This window comes from Microcaecilia unicolor, chromosome 1, assembly GCF_901765095.1.
Source record: "Microcaecilia unicolor chromosome 1, aMicUni1.1, whole genome shotgun sequence".
Lineage (NCBI taxonomy): Eukaryota > Metazoa > Chordata > Amphibia > Gymnophiona > Siphonopidae > Microcaecilia > Microcaecilia unicolor.
Window position 1 is genome coordinate 118,399,934 of NC_044031.1, and position 22,544 is coordinate 118,422,477.

The 22,544-nt window shown below is 42.4% G+C and overlaps 1 protein-coding gene across 1 annotated transcript; it reads right to left on the reverse strand.

Annotated features, from left to right (window-relative positions):
* Positions 1-957: 957 nt before the first annotated feature.
* On the reverse strand, positions 958-22,119 carry VIM (vimentin). The gene is made up of 9 exons (XM_030199568.1): positions 21,470-22,119; positions 20,656-20,716; positions 13,539-13,634; positions 13,049-13,210; positions 12,671-12,796; positions 8,347-8,567; positions 5,140-5,183; positions 2,855-2,937; positions 958-1,348 (listed from the first exon to the last, which is right to left on the reverse strand). Exons 1-9 carry the CDS (start codon positions 22,012-22,014, stop codon positions 1,301-1,303), a joined length of 1,386 nt encoding a protein of 461 aa, XP_030055428.1. The 5' UTR covers positions 22,015-22,119; the 3' UTR covers positions 958-1,300.
* Positions 22,120-22,544: the final 425 nt, after the last annotated feature.

Genomic DNA, 22,544 nt, shown 5'->3' on the forward strand with positions numbered 1-22,544 from the left:
GCTGGGGGGCTCCTTATGATATGCCTGACGGAATTTAGAGGTCGGATACGGTATGAGAATCAATTTTATTGTATTAGATTTATTGTGAGAGATGAGATAAGATTGTAATGTTGTGTATTATATAAGGTCTCCTGATGAAATGATAAAAAGAAACACGGCCAGTGTTGGGACCAGAAAAAGTTATGGGACCAGAAGATATGTAATATACAGTAAGTGGATGGAATAGATGCCAAGCATTCCACAGTTTTTCTTTCTTCTTTGGACTAATGAGTTCTTCTCAGAAACCAACGAGGACTTAAAAGCAAGCAGAAGGAAGTGTTCTGCTCATTACTGTGTGATGTCTACGATTTAGGAGCAGAAAGACAGTGTGTGGTGAAATGGGTCATCACGTTGGAATATCTGAAACACTGTGAGATGAGCCTCAGCTGGTTTTGCTGAGTAGTACTTGGTATGAGCGATTTGGGAAATGTATAGTATGGAGAGACTACTGTGAGAGTGTGGGGTAGAAAATGTTTTATTGTTAGATAGTGAGGTTTTCATAATAAAGATTGTAAAATTTAATGCACACAACGATGTGTTTGTAGTATATTTAAATGTAAAGAAATATTGTATTAGTCAAGTGGTAGTGGCATTATACATTTCTATGGGCGCATTAGCGTTTAATGCGCGTAAACTATTTACGTGCGTTAAAAATGCTAACGCACACATAGTACACCTTAGTAAACATAGGCGTAAGTCTGTTATTGAGATAGACATGGGGAAGCAACTGCTGTCCCCGGGATTGGTAGCATGGAATTTTGCTACTAATTGGGTTTCTGCCAGGTACTTGTGACCTGGATTGGCCACTGCTGGAAACAGGATACTTGGCTAGATGGACCATTGGTCTGAGCCAGTATGGCTATTCTTATGACCATGAAATAACTTAAAAAACACTGAACAAGAAAGCTACAGCAGAAACTAGTTTCCAAAGATTTATTGAAGCAATGACAGGTTGCTCTTAACGCTGATTGGCAAGTTAAGCAGTTTTATTGGAATTCAAAGATTTCAAAACAGTATTGTAGCGCAAGATATTGCTATCAGGAAGTCTGGAAACTCAGGACTCTACTGTAAACTCATGTTCTAACCTCCTCTCGAGTCCTTAGTTTGCAAGACCTAAACTCTACAATCTAGCATAACCCTATCTTGCGCTCTTTTATTAACTGCGAAAGGCACTTGAAAGCTGTTCGATGACAGTCTCATCCTGCTGGTAAACATCCTGGGATCAGTTCCGATGAAAATACACATGAGGCTGCCATACGCTTCACTCCAGATCATCGTGGTCATGGTGCTGAGAACTTTCATTGATGACCTGATGAAAATTATATTAGAAGTATTAGGAGAGAGATCTGAGCAGTTCTTAAACTAAACTAAGTAGCACTGTTCTTTGATTTCAAGTATACACATGCAATTAATGATAAAATGTGGAAAAGGAAAGGTTTTTGTGACGATGATTGGCAATTAAGAACCAAGGGATATATATTTAGCCAGCGGACATGAGCATTTTTTTTTAGCTGCCGCTGGTGTTATTCCTGGATATTCAATGCCATGCTATGCCAATAATCAGCACTAACCGGTTAACCTTTTAGTGGTCACAGATAGACCTGCTATCTAAACGGCCTATTTTGACCACTCAACATAGCCGGTTTGGCACTGAATATCCATGCCTAACCAGCTATATCATGCGATATAGCTGCTAACTGGAATATTCAATGGAAGATAACTGGTTATCTCATGCTGAATATCCGCTGTTAAGCGCTTAAATGCTAGTTAACCAGCCAAGAGCCATTCCTGGCCAGTTCAATAGTTTTGAATATCGAGGCTGTTACTATGTTTTGCCTGTAGCTAAAATGAAGCAAGGTTGGGCTGGGGTGGGAAGAGAACATCCGAAGATTGCATTTTTAAATCACTTCCTCCCCACTCCCCTGAGTATTTAAAGTATATATATTTAAGCAGTAAACACATAGGCTAAAATGCCCCATTCCCCCCATTCCAAATTCTCAGACAGAACCTCCAAAGTGTTTTCTTTTGAAAATGAGCTACCAACATGCATATTTTCAAAGCACTTTGGGAGGCTAAGTTCCATAGGTTTCTATGGAACTTTGGGAGGCTAAGTGCTTTGAAAATGAGCCCGCAAGTCTCATGAATATTGTGAAAACTGACCCAATAATGAGATCTTGTTGTGAAAGGTGTGCAGATTTCTACAGCTGATTCTATCCACTTATATTTCCAGGTTTACTGCTGTTATTGTATCAAACTGTCAAATTTCTCTTTCCATTGTTAGGAAAATTGTAAGATATCTGACAGTGTTGTGAATTTCCAGGGGGGCCATTTCAACTGGTACTAAAGATGATTTTTGTATCTATGACAGAAAAACATAGTACAGAAAATAGCATCACCTCCCCCCCCCCCCAAAAAAAAAAATGGGAATGGGGGGCTAGTGTCACTTCCATAACTGAAAATGGGTAACTGCTTTTAAGCAAGTAGTGCCCAAATCTCCAGAGGAATGTCACTGAGGCTACTTTCAAGAGACTATTTTTTCCAGTTACCCTTCTAGAAGTTACTGGACAAGTAGATGAGAAAACCTGCTTGCCAGCAAGTCTCCACTAGCTATTAAATAGTTAGGGGTCCTTTTACAAAGGCACGCTAGCGTTTTTAGAGTGCGCTAAATGCTAGAGACGCCCATATATTCCTATGGTCATCTCTAGTATTTGGTGTGTGCTAAAAACACTACTATGCCTTTGTAAAAGGAGCCCTTATACAGTAAGGCCACTGCAACATTAACTCATTCTTTTTGCTACCCCAATGTGACACCAACCTGTCCATCTCTGGTCTCGACAGTCTTAATCAAGAGAGTTCTCTTTGAGTGAGTGTCCATTGGGAATGACTCCAGGTTGGTTTCTGTACAAGTGGAAAAAAAATAAAATTAGTTGCTTGGTTGAAGTAATGGGGAAAGCATATATGGCACCAAATTGTATGGATTCTCCACTGCAAATATGGCAGTACAATTTGGCATAGAAATGGCACAGCATACAACATAACACTTACTATCTTTTTACCAAATATGTTACTTTGTTTTCTCTTTTGATGATTGTAGACCACTTAGATATATTTTTTGATGAGTTGTATATCAAGTATTAAATAAATGATACAAATTTGGTACCCAATAAATATTATTCACAGAACATGCTTCCATCTGCCATAATCTAGAACTAATCTAAAAAGACTGAGACATATAAAACATTGGAAATGCTGTCATACTTTCAATTCTGAATTTCAATATGAAAACAATAATGCCCTCTGGATACACAGGTACCATTTGCGATTATATATCACATCTCTAAGCCAAAATGGCCTCCCAGCAAGACTATGACAAACCAATTAGTTCTAATAAACCAATATCTTGTCACTCAATATCTTGCACCTATCAAATTTTAATAAAGCAAGCCCTCTTCAGAACAAATGAACTGACTCCTAACTAACTTGTTATACAGAGGCAAGGGGAGAGGGGAGGTTGTTTTAAACAGAAACAGACTTCACATCTGTGTTCATTGACCTCTCAGGATATCCACAATGAATATTCATGAGAGAGATTTGCATGCACCACAGAGGTCAATGCAATACCCGAAACAATTATTTAAAGGCTAAAACCCCCTAAAGCAGCAGGATTTAGCACCGTGAAATGGTGGCTAGCATCGGAGAGACCTAATATGAACACAGAGGTTAAGAGGCGTATTTTCAAAGCACTTAGCCTTACAAAGTTCCATAGGTTACTATGGAACTTTGTAAGGCTAAGTGCTTTGAAAATGAGCCTCTAAGTGAAATGTATATTTTTTATGAAAATGCAAAAAACATACAAGATAAAAATATACAAAAGAGAAGATACTTGAATTAAAACGATGGAGGTTTTTTTAACAGCCAATGATTGAAAAGGTAAGGCGTAAAGATATATAATGCCTTTGTACTTCTGAGGCTTTTTTTTCCTCCTTGTTTATAGACACTGTTATGGGACAAAAAAAACCCTCATATTGCATTAGTGAAGGAATATTGTTTGTTATATTTTCAGTTCTACATTCAGTATTTTCCTTGCAAAATCTACCTGTGTAATACAGTGGGAGCAAAGGTCCATAGGTATAAAGTAGCCCCAGACTCTGCCTACTTTTCTACAAAATACCCCGGACTGTGTCCCAAAGCAGACAGTCTGAAAATTAATTCACCTGATTCCAGGAGCCCAAAACAGCTCATGCTAACATTAACGGTTCCATAATATTAGTGACAAGGTAATGACATACAAATCAGAATGTTTTTTTTAATAAGCTGTATCAGGAGCTCAGCATTTAGAAATATTGTTCCGTTTTTTTGGAACAATCTCCCATTAAGGTGACGTTTGAATCTATTTGAAGTTCTGCAAAAAGCCTGGTTGGTTGCAATAATTTTGGGTGAGGTTCTTTTACTGGTATGATGATTTTGACTTTATTTCATGCATTTGGCCTTGTAGAAATATAAGGTCTGTTGTGGATCAAATGTGCAATTGGTGTGCAGCATGGGGCAGGTGTTCTATATAAAATGTTTTACAGTCTGCACTTTAGAGAGAGGGAATTGAACTTCAGAGTGGTTTCTTTTAGAGGAGGAGTGTGGGGGAGGGGACTAAAGATGATTAGGATTTGACTGTATTATAAATGGCTTCATTGTTTACATGGATCTTATGAACTGCTTTGTGAATTTCAGACAAGGCAATATGTTAAAATGTAATATATTAGTGGTTTCTTATCCAGACCTGAGAAGCGAACAAAAGAATGAGCAAAGAATAATAACTGAACAATTCAAAAGCCAGCTGTGAATCTGATGTGACATACCTAGCCAAAAGGGCTCCCAAATGAATTCAAATTTAGCCCAACATCCCTGCTTTGTGGTGTTCCAGGATCATGAGGGCGGGGGTGGGGGGGGTGGGAGGAAGTAATATTGGGAGAAAACAAAAAATGTTACTTGATCTTAGTTATGTGGCTATTGTTGCTTGGTGGATTCAATAAAGATAAATTTTAAAAAAAAAATGTAAAATATAAATATTTTTACAAGCATGAGGGAAGACACGGTTTATCTTACCTCTTAGGTTCAGAGAAGCAAAACTATGAGCTGGAATGGTAATTCTGAAAAACAAGAAAGCAACAGAATCCTTTTTTAGTGACCTTCAGCAATCCCTTTTCTATCTAAAATGGTTGCTTATCTCTCAACAACAAACATAGGGGATCTTTTACTAAAGCTTGGCTCGAGTTATCTGTAGCAGGGCACATTTTATTCCTATGGGACCTGCTGCAGATAACTCAAGCTAAGCTTTAGTAAAAGACCCCCATATTTAATAGCACATCCAGAAATTATGCGTCAACAGTTATTTGAACTCTTCCAGTCAATATAGACGTGGCATGCAATAGCATAAGATGGTTGAAATATGTATTTGATGTACACATTCCCTTTCAAGTGCCTGAAAAAAAAAAGATGAGACTAGCTCAAGAACCCCATAAAAAAAAGAAATGTTATGGAAAAATTGACAGGCTACAGCATATAAATTGGCTTGAATGTACTTGACTAACCCTACAAATGAAAGGACTCAGATGTCACTACATTGTCCACAGCGTAATATATTAATACCCTCCTTGAAATTATAGTTTATTAAAACTTGCTATACAGCTGAAACCGACATAGCAGAGCAAAGTGGTGTACAGACTAAAATGGAAAAGAAATGGAAAGGACCTCCATAAACTACAGGACAGCAAGACTGTAAAACAGCAGGAAGGATAAAAGGAAAGTATTAGAACAGCAGCACACCAAAAATAAAATATCGAACAAAAACTTTTTCAATAAAAATAGACCAAATAAAAAGAAAATGTATAGAATTAGAGAAGGAGGAAGAGGGGAACAAGCGAAATGACATGGGAATTTAAGAACAGTCTCGGTTGGGTAATTCTGGTTAGCCTGCATCTCTATAAACTTGGGTAAATAACCAGGGGGCCCTTTTACTAAGCCGCTTAGGCGCCTATGCGCACCAAATTGGAGTTACCACCCAGTTACCGCGTGGCCCTTTCAGTAATTTCAATTTTGGCACACGTCCGCTATGCGCGTCTAAAAAATAATTTTTATTTTCTGATGCGCGTCAGCTGTGCGCATAGACCATTACCACCCGGTTACCGCATGAGACCTTACCGCTAGGTCAATGGCTTACTCAGACCCAAAATGGATGTGCGGCAATTTTCATTTTGCCGCACATCCATTTTCGGCAAACATTTTAAAGAGGCATTTTTTGTAGGTGCACTGAAAAATAATTCTGCATGTGCCCAAAACACGCGTATACACTTCCGCAGGCCATTTTTTCATCGCACCTTAGTAAAAGGACCCCCAGGTCTTTAAATCCATTTTAAAACTCTTAATTAAGGGTTACTTCGAGTAGGAATGGGGAGATTATTCCAGGTGTATGGTGAAACAAAGTAACAGCCTTTGTGCCCTGTAGATTCTAATTGAGTAGCTTTCGGACCAGGGAGAACGAGCCAGTTATCGGTCAATGATCGGAAAATTCGAATGGGAGAATATGGGATTGTTAGTTTAGAAAGATAGTCTGGTGTACCTCCTAGGTAAAGCCACAAAACCAACTGAAATCCTTCCCTTGACTTTGGATACAGAAACAGGCATGTGTCTTACACGACACATAATTGACATAAGAGTTGCCTTACTGGGTCAGATCAAAGATTCATCTAGCCCAGTAGCCTGCTTCCAAAAGTGGCCAATCCAGGTTACAAGTATCTGGCAGAATACTACACAGTAGAACGATTTAATGCTAATGGTCGAAGGATAAGTAGAGGCTTTTCTCAGGTTTACCTTAATATCAGTTTATGGATTTTTCCTCAAGGAATCTGCCCAAGCCTTTTTTAAATCCAGCACATTAAGGCAGTCATTTTAGAAGGACTATTTGAGTTTGAGACATGCAGAAACTGGCATCTAAATATTTATCTTGCATAAATGTTTAAGTCCCCATTTTACAAAGCCAGGATATCCACGTCTCAAGCCCGAGTGCATGCAAACGGCTGGTCCAGGGCTTGTTTTGGGTGGGACTAGGGCATGGGAAGTTCACAGGCATTTAGTCCCATTTCAGAAGATCAATGTTGGGAGTTACACCTGCTACCAAACATGTTTACATTTCATCAATCTGCTCCTATAAACCAATGTTCCACTGGAGGGAATAGGGGTGGTTGCCCCCTTAATCCCCCAGTGGTTTTTGTCCCATTCCACCCCCCACCCCCTCACCAAAAGCCAAACTGGCAAGGGATATGTCCAGTCTCTGTGACAGTGCTAGGAAAATACATATTTCTATCTCTAAAATGCCAAAGATAAATGGGTATGTGCTGGCACAAAAAGGTGTGTGTGTTGATTTTCAACCCATGGGTATAACAAAAGAGAGGGAACAAAGTACAAACTAAAGTCCAAACAAAAAAACAGCACCACGGGCCTTTAAAATGGAACAAAGTTCTTTAATGAATGAGCCTTGACCCGACACGGGCCGTGTTTCGGTGACTAGCACCTGCGTCAGGGGTCACAGTGATGACGTGGAAAACTTGGGGAATAACTCGAATATTTTCATCTACAATATTCCTTACCCCACGTCTCACGTAGCAAAAGTTATAAAGCACCAAGGCACCTTCACTTTCTGTATCCAAATGGATGAAAAGTTATTCCCCAAGTTTTCCACGTCATCACTGTGACCCCTGACGCAGGTGCTAGTCACCGAAACACGGGTCAAGGCTCATTCATTAAAGAACTTTGTTCCATTTTAAAGGCCCGTGGTGCTGTTTTTTTGTTTGGATTTTCAACCCATGGAAATTTTTTATGTTTTTTTTTCTTCTAAAATGGATGTTTTTGCTGCCCACACTCAATGCATAAATACCTATTTCTCCTGTATTTTAGAACAGCTTCTATGCCAGCAGGTTCTGTTCTAAAATACTAATGAAACTTGAGACGTCCTGACCTTGACATCTCAATTCCAACTTCTATATCCAAAGGAGTGGCCTAGTGGTTAGGGTGATGGACTTTGGTCCTGAGGAACTGAGTTTGATTCCCACTTCAGGCACAGGTAGCTCCTTGTGACGCTGGGCAGGTCACTTAACCCTCCGTTGCCCCAGGTACAAATAAGTACCTGTATACAACATGTAAGCCGCATTGAGCCTGACATGAGTGGGAAAGCGCGGGGTACAAATGTTTTTACCATAGGCTCCAGCAATGAGTTCCCAAGCTTGCACTGAGTGAAAAAAAAACATTTTTCCATACCTGTTTTCCTCTCCCTCCAGCAGTTTCCTGTATGTTGCAATCTCAATATCGAGAGCCATCTTCACGTTCAGCAGATCCTGATATTCACGCAAGTGGCGGGCCATTTCCTCCTTCATGTTCTGGATTTCGTCTTGCAGACGGGCAATACTGTCCTGGTAATTAGCAGCTTCTATGGCAAAATTCTCCTCCAACTCACGCATCTGGCGCTCCAGGGATTCATTCTGAAAAGAGTGAAACGTTTATGCAACTGGGTAAACATGGGGTCAGCAAAAACTGTACTCTGCTACAAATGTTTCCTGAGCCTGTCTAGTGAATCAAAGCTGTACTATGCCTGGGTAAGTTGACAGACCGAGGATTCATGATTGTTCACCCTTCTTCTAAATACCTGACAGCTCTGTATATATGTTGGCTCAGGGAATCTGCATCCGAAGTCCGCACTACTGCCATGAAAATTCCGTTCCATTTCCAACCTCAAATATGTTGAATGGCTCAGAATCACTACTTTTGCACTCTTGCATAAATTGTAGCTACACCACCATACCTACTGATATCTATCTTCCCTGAAAATTTGTCCACTCTATTTTTGAATGAATTTAATACTGTAGTCATTAACAACTTCTACTGGCAAAATGTAGCTTACAGTGAATATGACAAATAGAAATCCACCCTTTTCTCCCTATAGTTACTCCTGGGGGGAAACAAAATTCAAAATTCAGCACATGTTGTAATTTTTTTGAACAGAATTCCCTCATTATAAAGGCTGGCATTTCCCCCAGGCGCACACATTCCCCAACCACTTTTTTCTAGCCCTCCACCCCATGAAACACATACACACTATCCACCTATCTCCGCCCCCCCCCCCCATGTTACACTCCACCCCATACATCTTGCTCCAACCCTTTCCCCTGCCATGGTACACACTACTCAGTCCACCTTGCTTCAACTCCATCCCCCCATGGCATACACAACCCCATGCACCTTGCATCAGCCCTCCTTCCCCCCACCCATGGCACACATACACACCCCCAGCCACCTTTTTCCAGCCTCCCCTCCCCCCAACACACACATCCCCATGCACCATTTTTTCAGGCAACCCTTCCCTCTCTGTCTACCTGCAGATACACCACTACAGCGTGGCATGAGAGAAAAGCTGCACAGCCTCATATCGAGCTGCCATCCTGAGCCCGACTGTTCCTTTGAGCCACGCAGCCTAAAGGAACCACTGGGGACCAAGGTAGCAGAAACCGAGGAAGCAGCCCAATCTGCGGCTGTGCAGCTCCTCTCTTGCTGTGCTACAGTGTATGTGTGGAGGTAGGTAGAGAGGGAGGGAGGGAAGCAGCCAGCCAGAAACAGAGCACATTTCAGCAGACTGCGCAGAATTCTACACAGGAAAAGCAGAATTCTGCACAGTCTGTGGAGGAAGGAAATTCTGTGGAAATTCTGCATTGTGCAGTAGCACAGAATGGACTACGTATTGTGAGGTCTGACCCAGTATGGCTACTTTTATGTTCTTATGTACAAATGTACAAATTAGGGATGGGCTTCATTTGCAATGATATCGGAAAAGCCAACATATCCTATGTCACTGCAAGCTTTTAACAAACGAAAACCAGCAGAAACATTTTGTGCTTTTTTTTGTTTGTTGATTTAGTGCACATTATTTGTGCATATGTATTTATAAATGACCTAGAGATGGGAATAACTAGTGAGGTAATTAAATTCGCCGATGACACAAAATTATTCAGGGTCGTCAAGTCGCAGGAGGAATGTGAACGATTACAGGAGGACCTTGCGAGACTGGGAGATTGGGCGTGCAAGTGGCAGATGAAGTTCAATGTTGACAAGTGCAAAGTGATGCATGTGGGTAAGAGGAACCCGAATTATAGCTACGTCTTGCAAGGTTCCGCGTTAGGAGTTACGGATCAAGAAAGGGATCTGGGTGTCGTCGTCGATGATACGCTGAAACCTTCTGCTCAGTGTGCTGCTGCGGCTAGGAAAGCGAATAGAATGTTGGGTGTTATTAGGAAGGGTATGGAGTCCAGGTGTGCGGATGTTATAATGCCGTTGTATCGCTCCATGGTGCGACCGCACCTGGAGTATTGTGTTCAGTACTGGTCTCCGTATCTCAAAAAAGATATAGTAGAATTGGAAAAGGTACAGCGAAGGGCGACGAAAATGATAGTGGGGATGGGACGACTTTCCTATGAAGAGAGGCTGAGAAGGCTAGGGCTTTTCAGCTTGGAGAAGAGACGGCTGAGGGGAGATATGATAGAAGTGTATAAAATAATGAGTGGAATGGATCGGGTGGATGTGAAGCGACTGTTCACGCTATCCAAAAATACTAGGACTAGAGGGCATGAGTTGAAGCTACAGTGTGGTAAATTTAAAACGAATCGGAGAAAATTTTTCTTCACCCAACGTGTAATTAGACTCTGGAATTCGTTGCCGGAGAACGTGGTACGGGCGGTTAGCTTGACGGAGTTTAAAAAGGGGTTAGATAGATTCCTAAAGGACAAGTCCATAGACCGCTATTAAATGGACTTGGAAAAATTCCGCATTTTTAGGTATAACTTGTCTGGAATGTTTTTACGTTTGGGGAGCGTGCCAGGTGCCCTTGACCTGGATTGGCCACTGTCGGTGACAGGATGCTGGGCTAGATGGACCTTTGGTCTTTCCCAGTATGGCACTACTTATGTACTTATATCCCCCAGATTATATATAGGTTGCTCAAATTTGGGCACGAAGGGCAAATGTGCATGCAAATTAGTTAACGAACTATTAACAATTATTGATACTAATTGGCACTAATTTGGACTTGCGCGCATCTGCCTTTGCGGTATTCTATAAAGCTGTGCACCCAAAGTGGGGCATCATCAAGGGAGGGGCATGGGCAGGTCAGAGGTGTTCCAAAAATGTACTCTGTTATAGAATTCCTGGGGTTTGGTCAAGGAAGGGGCATGGGCAGGTCAGGGGTTGTTCCAAAATTTAGACTCTTCCAAAAATTTAGGTTCTATGTTATAGAATTCCTGGACTGTGGCCAAGGGAGGAGCATGAGCAGGTCAGGGGCGTTCCAAACATTTTGACTCTGTGTTATACAATTCCTGGGGTATAGTCAAGGAAGGGGTATAGTATGGTCAAGGAAGGGGCACAGGCAGGTAAGGGGCCTAATTTAGACTCTGGCTCTAGAATTTCTGGGGTGTGGCCAAGGGAGGGGCATGTGCAGGTCAGAGACATTCCAAAAATTTAGACTCTGTTATAGAATTCCTAGGGTGTGGCCAAGGGAGGGATATAGGCAGGTCAGGGGTGTTCCAAAAATTTAGACTCAGTTATAGAATTCCTAGGTTGTACATCCAACTTGCGTACCAGGATTTACACTAGGTTTCAGCAGGCATAAGTTCTCACACCCAAAGTTGGGCATGGGAGTTGGCACTAGAGAGCTATTCTATGAAAGGACATTTGGCGTGGAGCACCCATTATAGAATACGAGTTTAACACGGACCTTTCCTTCACCTAATTTTGGGCACCATTTACTCAATCTGGCCCTATATGGAAAGAGGGCATGCTCTTAATGACATTGCCCCCAAAATGAATATGAAGACCAATCAAAAACAAACAAGGCTGAGAATGACATGGAAAATGAAAATTTGTGGGCGGCCCACCTCTAGTATAAATGTGCCCTTTGCACATGATCCCCTGGATTCTATGTGTGGCACCTAAAACTGAGATGCACATGCAAATTAATTAAATAAGCTCAGAACCGTCAATAATTGAGTGCCAACAGCCAATTATTGATGTTAATTGACGCCCATTAAAATCTGTACATGCATCTGGCTGCACACTATTCTACAAGGCAGGATGCATAACCTCCATACCATGTATCTCAAAAGGAGGCGTGGCCATAGGAAGGCACGGGTGTGCCAGGGGCATTCCAAAAAGTTACATGCATAATTATAGAATACTGGGTTAGCACAGCCAACTTTGGCGCTATCATTTACTCTAGGTTTCAACAGGCGTAAATCTAGCACCCAAAGTTAGGGAGCGGGAATTGACACTAAGTGCTATTCTATAAAAAGTGTGCGCCAGAATAGTGCTTACTGCGCCCATTTTGGATGCATCACTTATAGAATCTGGTCCTATGTACACTGGTTCGCAAAAAATGCCACCCTAGCCACTGCCAAAATATGGGTCTGGACAGGGGCACAACCTTAGAAACCTGAGGCAAATATATCCCAGGGCGTTTTTCCCTATGTATTTTAGCCACGGTCTTACTGTTATCACACGCTATTTCTATTTGTAAATTTCTCTTTTCGATGCCAGTACTCACGGTTCCTTTCAGGGCATCTACTTCGCAGGTGAGGGTCTGGATCTGCCTGCGGTACTCATTGGCTTCCTGTTTGGCTTGGCGCAGGGCTTCATTGTTGCGGTTAGCAGCTTCAGAAAGATCTGCAAACTGGTGGAATGCCAGAATTACTATTTGTGTCAACGAATTAAAAAAACATCACTAAAGCCCGGACACGTGCCGGGTTAATATTAGCAAACTTAGCCATCTGTGAAACTCTTGAACGTGAAAAAGTTGCCAAAAGAAGGAACACAGACAGCATAGAAGACTAGATGAAATGCTGAATGTAGGAGTTAAGCTAAGTTTTCACATACATAAACCACCAGCAATATATTGCTGTTGTATCAATGCATACTTGATTACCTTGGACTTGTACCATTCTTCCGCCTCATGCAGGTTCTTAGCAGCAACATTTTCATACTGTTGGCGAACATCCCGCAGAGCAGCAGTAAGGTCTGGCTTAGCCACATCCATGTCAATCTGGATATGATGATCCTGGAGCTGTGCCTGTAGTTCACGAATTTCCTGGAAAAAAAACAGACTCAAATTAAGGGAAGCAGCAGCCTAGCAGGAAGAGCATTGGACTTAGACTTTGAGATAAGACTCTCATCATTATTGCATGGGTAGCCTCAAGCAAATCACTCTGTCCCCTTGGGCCTCTGAGACCTAACCTCTCCTCCAGTCAACAAATTTAAAAAAACCCTCCAAAGTGCAAGTTATTAGCACAGTTACCAAATAACACTAGAATGAGTGAAGCAAATTACTCTAAAGAATGTTACCAGAACACTTCCGCAGTCAAGAAGCTCCAGAAGCCGAGCAAGTAAAATCAGAAACACAGAATATGATAACCTACTTCATCGTGAAGTTTCTTCAGAAAAATGATTTCTTCCTGCAGCGATTCCACTTTGCGCTCAAGATCCAAGCGTGCCAGAGATGCACTGTCGACATCCTGAGCAAAGTAAAGCATATGATTAACAGAGTTGCTTGCACCAACATCCAAGTATTAATTGCAACACGAACAATGTATTGATTAGCAACAAGGTAAAAGAAATAAAAAAAAAAAAAATTAAAGGGAGTTTGTGAAAGCTCAACCCCCACTGAAGTAATCTGCAGTGTTACTGTCTGTTTTGCAGATGTGGGGCCCAGGATCTGAACATTTCAGTCTTCTGGCTCCACTGACTGAGGGGTATGACAGCATAATCTACTTTAGTCTGGTTGTTCATATCCCCCTACCCTGTCAACTTATTCTGTATCAGTACCTCTAAAATAATGATTTATGTCACATGAAGTATACAATTCCCCTCCCCCCAGCACCATTCACAGCCACGTATTTATGTTAATAATACAAATATTTAATAAATTATTACCAGAGGAAAAATATGTACTGGCCTGATGGCTCAGTGGTAGTGCTAGAAATAATTTTAAATAAGTAGACTGTCGTGTGGAGCATCCCTGGTTCAGTCTTCGAGTTGGGTCTTTCCCTGGGTCAGGAAGGGAAAGGGATGCTGTGAAGGCAACTTTCACAGCCTCCAGGAAGAGGAGTGAGTTGTGGCCATTGCTTACAGGTGACAATCAGTGGCCTGATTCTGAAAGGAGGCCTGATGTATGACCCTTGGCCATATTCACTAGAAATGTGTTAAAGTAAACATCTACCATACTGTGCTTCATCCAGGGGCTCGCTCTCGTGGTTATATCCTCCCAATAAGAATCTGATTGCAACACACTTCTTTAGAACTTGGTGCTCCTCTTACAAAGCTGCGCTAATGATTAGAAGCGAGCTAAATACGAAAAAGTCCATTCTATTCCCATGGGTTTCTTTGCAGTCAGTGTGCCTCTAATGGTAGCACAGCTTTGTAAAAGGAACCCTTGTTTCGTTAAGGAGTGGAGGTGGGCTATTCCAAAAGACTTTCACCGGTCTTATGCTTGCACATAAAAAGCTGCCATACTGTCAGCCAAAGATCACATGATGTCAAATAGGAGCAGCACCACCACAATGAATGCATCCCAGCCATCTGCATGCATGTGGAATGCAGCCCTATTCAAGGGGCAAAAGCAGTATACGCATTGTACAACTCCCTTCATAGCCATTGAATTAGGAAATAGCACCACTTATGCATAAAAAAAAAAAACAGGATTCAAAAATTAACAAGTGTATTTTCTTTGCACAATCAAAAGAATACAACTAGTATGCAAAGATTTTAGGAATCTACTGCTATTTAAGACAGCTTTCTCCATTATCGAAACATTTAAAAATAGCTTCTTTGTGCATCATTTTACCCATTTTAAAATCCTACAGTTATAAAATACTTCTGCTTCACAAAAAGGATCTTTGTAAGACTCAAAATATGTATTGCATAACCTTGTTTGGCATTTCCTCTTCCCCATCTAATTCAGCTGACCCAGAAGCAATAAAAAAATACTGAAGAGCAGCCAATCCTCCTAACTAGTGAATGCATCCAAAATCCTATCTTCATGAGGTACATGAGAACAGCTATTACCTATTAGTTTAAAGAAAAACAACGGGTTAAAATGCGCACAAACCCATAAAAGCAAAACTCTTTATTTATTTATTTGGATTTAGCTCACACCTTTCAGTAGCAGCTCATGTCTCTTGACTGGGCATGAGAGAGGTTTAGTTATGCTCTTTCAATAATATCTGTTAACTTGCAAGGCAATGATAGTAAATGAACACAAAACTCATTTTCATCTCATTAACACGGGCCGTTAATGTGAGGTACCTGATACATTAATGGCTGGTAACACACTTTAATGCATTAGCCTTTATGAGGCTCTTCAAAACTGTGCACATACCCTGGGATTCTATATATCATGTCTTAAATTTCCATGCGGAAATCAAAGTGCGTAACTTGTTTAACTAGCTAATCAGTGCTGTTAATTGGAAATTAACAAGCAATTATCAGCACTAATTGGCATTAGAAGTTATGTGCACAACTTGCTAAGCGTATTCTGTAACATGGCGCGTATAAATTCTAAGTCACATAGTTGAAAAGGGGGTGCAGCCATGGGCATTTCTAAAATCTATGCATATCGTTAAAGAATACACCCGCTCTGCGCCTAATTTAAGCGTCGGGATTTACGCCAAGTAAAACGTGGCATAAATGGCCGGGACTACATTTGTTCATGTGGAGAGGTGCTTGGCATAATTCTTTATACGCGTGGAAATTTAAGCCTATTTTATAAAATTTTGGCGTCCTTTTTTTCTGTGCAGAATTGTCAGGCGCCATATGTAGAATCTAGCCCATAATGGGCTAAATGGTGTAAAAGATGCCCAAAGATAGGTGCCAAAATGTGCACCGAGCTAGTATTCTGTAAAGGGCACTCTGCACGAAACAACCTTTACAGAATGTCAGCTTAGCGTACCTTTCATTCCTAAATTTGCCTGCCAAAGGCTGGTGTAAATGCTGGCACCCAACTGATAGCAGTTAAGCGCAAATGCATGTTTTCTATAACATCATGCCTAATTTCTGGGAACGCCCCTGCCCCACCCATGCCCCTCACATGGCCACAGCCTCTTTGGTGTTGCACGCTATGAAAGTTAGGTACACATGTTACAGAATAGGGCGCAGGGAAGATTTATATTTAACTCCTAATTACTGCCAATTAAGGGCTTCTTTTACAAAACTGCACTAGCTATTCCCGTGCAGCAAATGAGATGAAGCCTACAGGAATCGAATGGGTTTCCTCTCATCTGCCGCACCAAGAATCGGCAGCGTGGCTTTGTAAAAGAGGTCCTAAATGCTTGCTAACGCCAATAACCGATTGTTAGCATCTAATTAGCTAATGAGTTTACATGTAGATCTGTGATCCATACCCAAAATTTTCGCACCCGACTTTGGGTGACCTATACAGAATCCAGCACAACGGCGGTAATTTTATATGCAACTTGAACATGCAGAACAAGCTGTGGTAAAAGAGGCCCTGAGGTAGCGTCAACGCATGGATTTGCCATACACTGAGGCCCCCTTTAAAAAAAAAAAAGGAAATGGCCATGCCAGGTAAGCCCCTGGCGCTAAAAATCAAAAAATATTTTTTAAGTGCCATTAATGGCACGCAGTGGGTGCAGGAAGTACCGCCTGGGTCCTATGGTAGCCCGGCAGTAGTGCCGAATTGCCACATGGCAAGTCCGCGGTAGGCTTGCCGCACCTTTCTACAAGGGCTCCTTAGGTTGGAGCTTATGAAACTGCCCCTGTCTATATACACACACACACACACACACACACAATTAGGCAATTAGGCACTTGGACAACACAATGCCTACCTCCAGGATGAGGTCTGGACAGGGCTGGGATTTCCACACATACTCTACAGCAGGGGTTCTCAACCCAGTCCTCGGGACTCACCCAGCCAGTCAGGATTTCAGGATACCCACAGTGGAGGTAGCACATGAAAATTCGTCTCATATACATTCATTGTGGATATCCTGAAAACCTGACTGGCTAGTTGTGTCCCATGGAATGGGTGAAGAACCCCCCCCCACACACACACACACACTCAAGAGGGGAAGAAGGGAAGGCACAGCAGAGGCTACTTTATAAAGGTGAATGGGCACAAAATCCAGAATTAAGTTGTGTTATTGCCAAACAAGCACTGTTACTATAATGCAGTTTGGTAAATGGAGGCCTATAGGCACTTCACTTCCTGCCCTATCTCCATCCGCAGGAATGCCTCCGTGCAGCGCAGGCAAAAGTATACATTCTCTAGAACAATCCTTGCACTTTACCTGTGGTGTGCCTGGTAAAATTTTCAAAAGGCTAAAATAGGAATCCTACCAATGCGGTAAGCACCAATGCCTGCTTACTGCAGGTTAAAATACAATACTGCGGGGTGAGCTCAGGCGTCCCATGGTAGTTGTGGGATCAGCACATGCTTCCCATGTGCTAAAAGATAGATTTCAGCACTAGGGCGTGTCTGTGGGGTGGAGAGTTGGTGTGTTCTGTGCTCATTGGTTAATGCAGCCACATCGCTGTCCGCTAACTGATTAGCGTGTGGTTAGTGCATGAGCCCTTACCTAGAAAATAAGTGTCCATATGAGCTCATATGCTAATGGGGAAATTAGTGCATGCTCATTAACGGGAATTATGGAAATCAGCCATTTTACTGCTGTGCCAAAAGTGGCCTCAGCACGTGGAAAAGACCTGCACTGGGGATAGCACTGGCCACTTTTCTGTGCAGCTTAGTAAAAGGGCTCCTTAAACCTCTTCTCCCACTGTGTCTCTATGGAAGAAAACATTTCTAAATAATTAACACATCTTTCTCCAAACATACACCAGCCACCATAACCCACCGCTTCAAAGACTACATTAGTATGGTGTACATGGAGTGGAGGAGTAGCCTAACAGTGCAGTGGGCCAAGGACCTGGAGAACTGGGTTCAGTTTTCACTGCAGCTCCATGTGAGCCTGAACAAGTCATTTAACCCTTCACTGCACCAGATACAAACTAAGCACTCGTAAATAATAAACCACTTTGTTTCTTAACCACAGAAAGGGTGGTATATCAAATACAATTCCCATAGTGGCAAAACTCTGAATAGCACTAGATGCAAAGGTGAAAGTAATACATGTATAGCTCACATACTACAAGGTATCTAAAGACCCTGTGTCCTTCTATGAAATTTATTTTAATCTCTTATATATTGCCTGCAAGTCTGAAAGCTATCGAAGTAGTGTACAATCAGGTACAGTAGATATTTTTCTGTCCTTATATAAATTTCCAAAAACAATTTTCTGAAAAGAAAAATTAACTTTTTAACCTGGCTTACTTTAAAAAAATGCACGAACTTATTTCACATCTACTCAATACATAAATTCCCTTAACAAAATGGAGTCCAAAAAGTAACTTGAATATTGAAAACCTTTTTCAAAAGAAATCATGCTGACTTCACTCAGTAGGAATGCAGCGGGTTCCTGGTACCCCGCAGCAGAAAAAAACAGCTATTATCCATAACAATTGCCCTAGCGCCACTACCTACATTCCACTGGGAATCCCAGAGAAACCATTAGTGTCCTTCCACTAAGCGAACAGATGGCTGGCTGCCTTTTGTACATCCCCCATACTGGAACATACAAGGATTAATCAAAGTAACAGTTGTCTCCGCTTTGAAAGGAACCCAGCCTATTCCTCCATTCTGTTTCACTCCTTTTCACCACAGTACTGGCATTAAGAAAGACCAAGAACTTAAAAAAAAACGGGACAAAACGTGTTGTGACCTAATCAATGTGAAATTTCACATCAGAAAATTAGCTTCATTTGCTTCCATGCTAATACTAGCATAAAATCAAGATTGCTACACTTTTTTCTAGAACAGAAAGCACATTTTACTGCAATTTCTTCACTAGCATTTCAGGGGCCATTTTACTAAGCCGCGTAAGCGCCTATGCATGCCCAACACGCGCCAATTCTGAGTAACCGCCCCGGCTACCGCATGGCCCTTGCGGTATTTTCATTTTTGGCATGCATCTGCTACGCGCGTCCAAAAAATATTTTTTTTACTTTCTGGCGTGCGTCAAGTGGCATTTGACACGTGCAGGTCATTACCGCCCGGTTACCACGCGAGACTTTACCGCTAGGTTAATGGCTGGCGGTAAGGTCTCAGACCCAAAATGGACGCGCTGCAATTTTGATTTTGCTGCACATCCATTTTCGGCAAAAATTCAAAAAAGGCATTTTTTACAGGTGCGCTAAAAAATTATTCTGTGCACGCCCAAAACATGTTGTCTACACTACCACAGGCCATTTTTCAGCACACCTTAGTAAAAGGACCCGTCAGTGTGTTACTGTCCAAAAATGGAGAAAAACATTTTCATAAGAAAAGACTTTGGGGCCCTTTTCCTAAGCCACACCAAAAAGTGGCCGGCGCTGTTGTTAGCATGTGGATTTCCTGCGTGCTGTGGTCACTTTTAGCATGGCAATAAAATGCTAATTTCCCAATTAGCCCATGGCCATTACCGCAGGAGCCCGTACTGCCACCTATTTTATAGGTGCTAAGGAATCCCTGCACTAACCCTGCTCTTATCGGGCGGCACGCAGCAATGTGCATGCACTATCTGATTAGCGCAGGGCATGCCTACTTTGACCTGCCTTCCCTGCTAAAAAAGAAAAATGATATTATAGCACGGGATTATTTATATAATTTATATCCCGCCTGAACCTAAGTGGGTAACAATATAACATTCACAGTTTCTTATACAATACAAACAATAAGAATACCCACTGTGTCTCAAGCAACCAGAAACTTTAAAAAGTCTCACCACAAGATATTAAAAGGCCTGAACAAAAAAAAAAAAAGCGTCTTCAGAAACTTCTTAAAACGTCCTGCATTAGTACAGTAACGTAGATAGCTAGGCGGGGCATTCCCCAATCTAGGACCTGCAACCGAAAAGGCTGCTACCCATGTACCAGCATAGTGCGTGCTTATCAATGAGTCAGCTGACAGTTTTCTTGTGAAGTTAGATCTCAACCCCCTTGCAGCTACAAACAAACCGAAAATACCATGTAATCTTGCCATACACACGATCTGATGGAGAAATTACAAGATCTTAAAATGAATTCTATATTGCCCAGGCAGCCAGTGCAGACAATTAGAGCGTCCTGAATGGCACACTAGCATAGGACGCCTCAGAGAATCTCAAGGCAGTGCTTATTGGCATGGGGTTGGCACGCACTAGTGCCTACCGTGGCTTAGTAAAAGGGTCCCTGGTAATCTTTCAAATTTTAGACAGTATTCATTTGGTTTTACTGCAATAGTCCACCCTCTCAATTTTGTATCCATTACTGTAAAATGTGGAGAAACTGGCAGATAAAAAAAAAACAGGAAACAATTGTGCCACTAGATGGCTTTGGTTAGTCTGATGTTAGAAACTTCTGTGAAGACAAAGTCAAAGGAAAGAACATTTCGTCAAAGTTTACATTTAGCCACTACCAAAGTATATTAAAAAAAAAAATACAGACCTGTCTAAAAGACTGCAGATTATTTTCAGCTTCTTCACGCTGAATCATTTCATCTTGCAATCTGCAAACAGATCATATGAAACTTTATTTAAAAAAAAAAAAGGAAGTAGCTGTTGCTCTGCACCAGATCGGGGTTCCTCTACCACACCCTTCCATTCATCCACCCACCCATCAGTCAGATAATGTCATTTCCTCATGTCTTTCTTGCCCCCCTCTTCCCAGTTCTATGCTCTGATATTACTATCCAAACTGCACTTGATGCTTTCTGCTGCTGCAGGAGTCTGGTGGAAATAGATAGTATTAACATAAACTATGCACAGAGCCAGAAATATGTAGACCCAACTAAAAAGCAGCAAGAGGGACACTTGTTTTGCAGGATGTGGAGAGAATTCCATCTGAAGCCCTGGAAAGCAGAACGAGTGACTTAAATCTTTCAACCCATTCTGTTTCAGTAATAAACTACAAAGAAGGCTCATTAAACCCATATATCGTGTCGTTCTAAGGATTATACTGAACAAAAGAACGATACCCATGGATTCAATACGAAAAGTCAATGCCCACCCCCACACCACAAAAAAAACCTTACACCCCAATTCTAAACATTACTACACTATAACTACATCTTTTATCCGCACAAGAGAAATCGTGTCACGTCAGGCCACCATGTGGACCGAATCCCAACTTCCAAGAAAATCTAACAAAAGAAAGTCGAGAGAGCCAAAGACTTCGGCAGACCCCGCCTACCCGCAGCAGAATACCGTTATCTAACTGTAGTGCAGCAAAATCAAGGACAAAAAAAGAGAAGGGTACTTACTTTTCCCTAAGTCTCTGGAGGTCGTCTGCCAAGTTGTCCCTGTCCACCTCTATCCTAGCTTTCTCGTTGTTGAGCTGGTCCACCTGCCTGCGGAGGTCCCTCATCTCCTCCTCGTACAGGTCCCCGATCCTGGACGTGCCTTTGCCCTTCAGCTGCTCCAGCTCGGCCAGCAGGATCTTGTTCTGCTGCTCCAAGAAGCGCACTTTGTCGATGAAGTTGGCGAACCTGTCGTTCAGCTCCTGCATCTCGGCTTTCTCGTTGGTCCGGTTGGCTTTGAACTCCAGGTTGATGGCATCGGCCAGGGAGAAGTCCACCGAGTCGTGCATCCTGGCCGGGGGCATGCTGTTTCGCAGCCTCATGGCCGAAGACTTGGTGGCATAGAGGCCCGGGGACGAGGAGCTGGAGAAGACCACCCTACTGCTGCTGGGGCGGGCGCTGCCCAGCGAGTACCTGGTGGAAGAGGTGACGTAGCTCCTGCTGGAGGAGCTGGGTCTGCCGCCCCCGAAGATCCTTTGGTAGGACGAGGTCTTCGACTTGGTGGTCATTTTTTTTGTAATCCTTGCACAAAGGGGGAAAGAAAGAAGAGAGTTTGCCTTCTGCAGCTCCCTCTACACACCCCGAGAGACTCCGGCAGGACCGAGGAACAGCGCCCAGGGTGGTATTTATAGCGGCGAACGGGACTGAGGGGAGAGCGGCGCCTCCCGCCACCAATCGGCGCTCGGACCTGTCATCCAGTAGCCAATGGACGACAAGCAAGGGGAGGGCACTGGGGACTTCCCAGACGGAGCCCCCGAAGTACCGTCGTGCAGGGCTGGGCTGTGCTGGGCTGGCACAATAGCTGAGCAGAGCAGGAAGGGTGGGGACGGGACATGTGCTTGTGCGAGAAGAACTTGACCGGAAAACTTCACTCAGAAGTGCTCAGTCTTTCAAAACCGCTAGAAAGCAGCAGCTTCTTGCTGTCCAGGGAAACTAAAAGCACGCATTCGTTGGTTTCTTTTCCTCCCTCGGAAAAATGGACTATTTTGCTAGTGTGGTGACAGTCCACGCTCAAAAGCGACTTAAACTGATCCGATGC

Excerpts from the sequence above, each read along its gene's own strand:
- VIM (XM_030199568.1), bottom strand. The coding sequence starts at position 22,014 with ATGACCACCAAGTCGAAGACCTCGTCCTACCAAAGGATCTTCGGGGGC. Across the intron at positions 20,717-21,469 it reads CTCCAGAGACTTAGGGAAAA|ATTGCAAGATGAAATGATTC; the intron begins GTAAGTACCCTT and ends ATCTGTTTGCAG. Across the intron at positions 13,211-13,538 it reads TGAAGAAACTTCACGATGAA|GAAATTCGTGAACTACAGGC; the intron begins GTAGGTTATCAT and ends TTTTTTTTCCAG.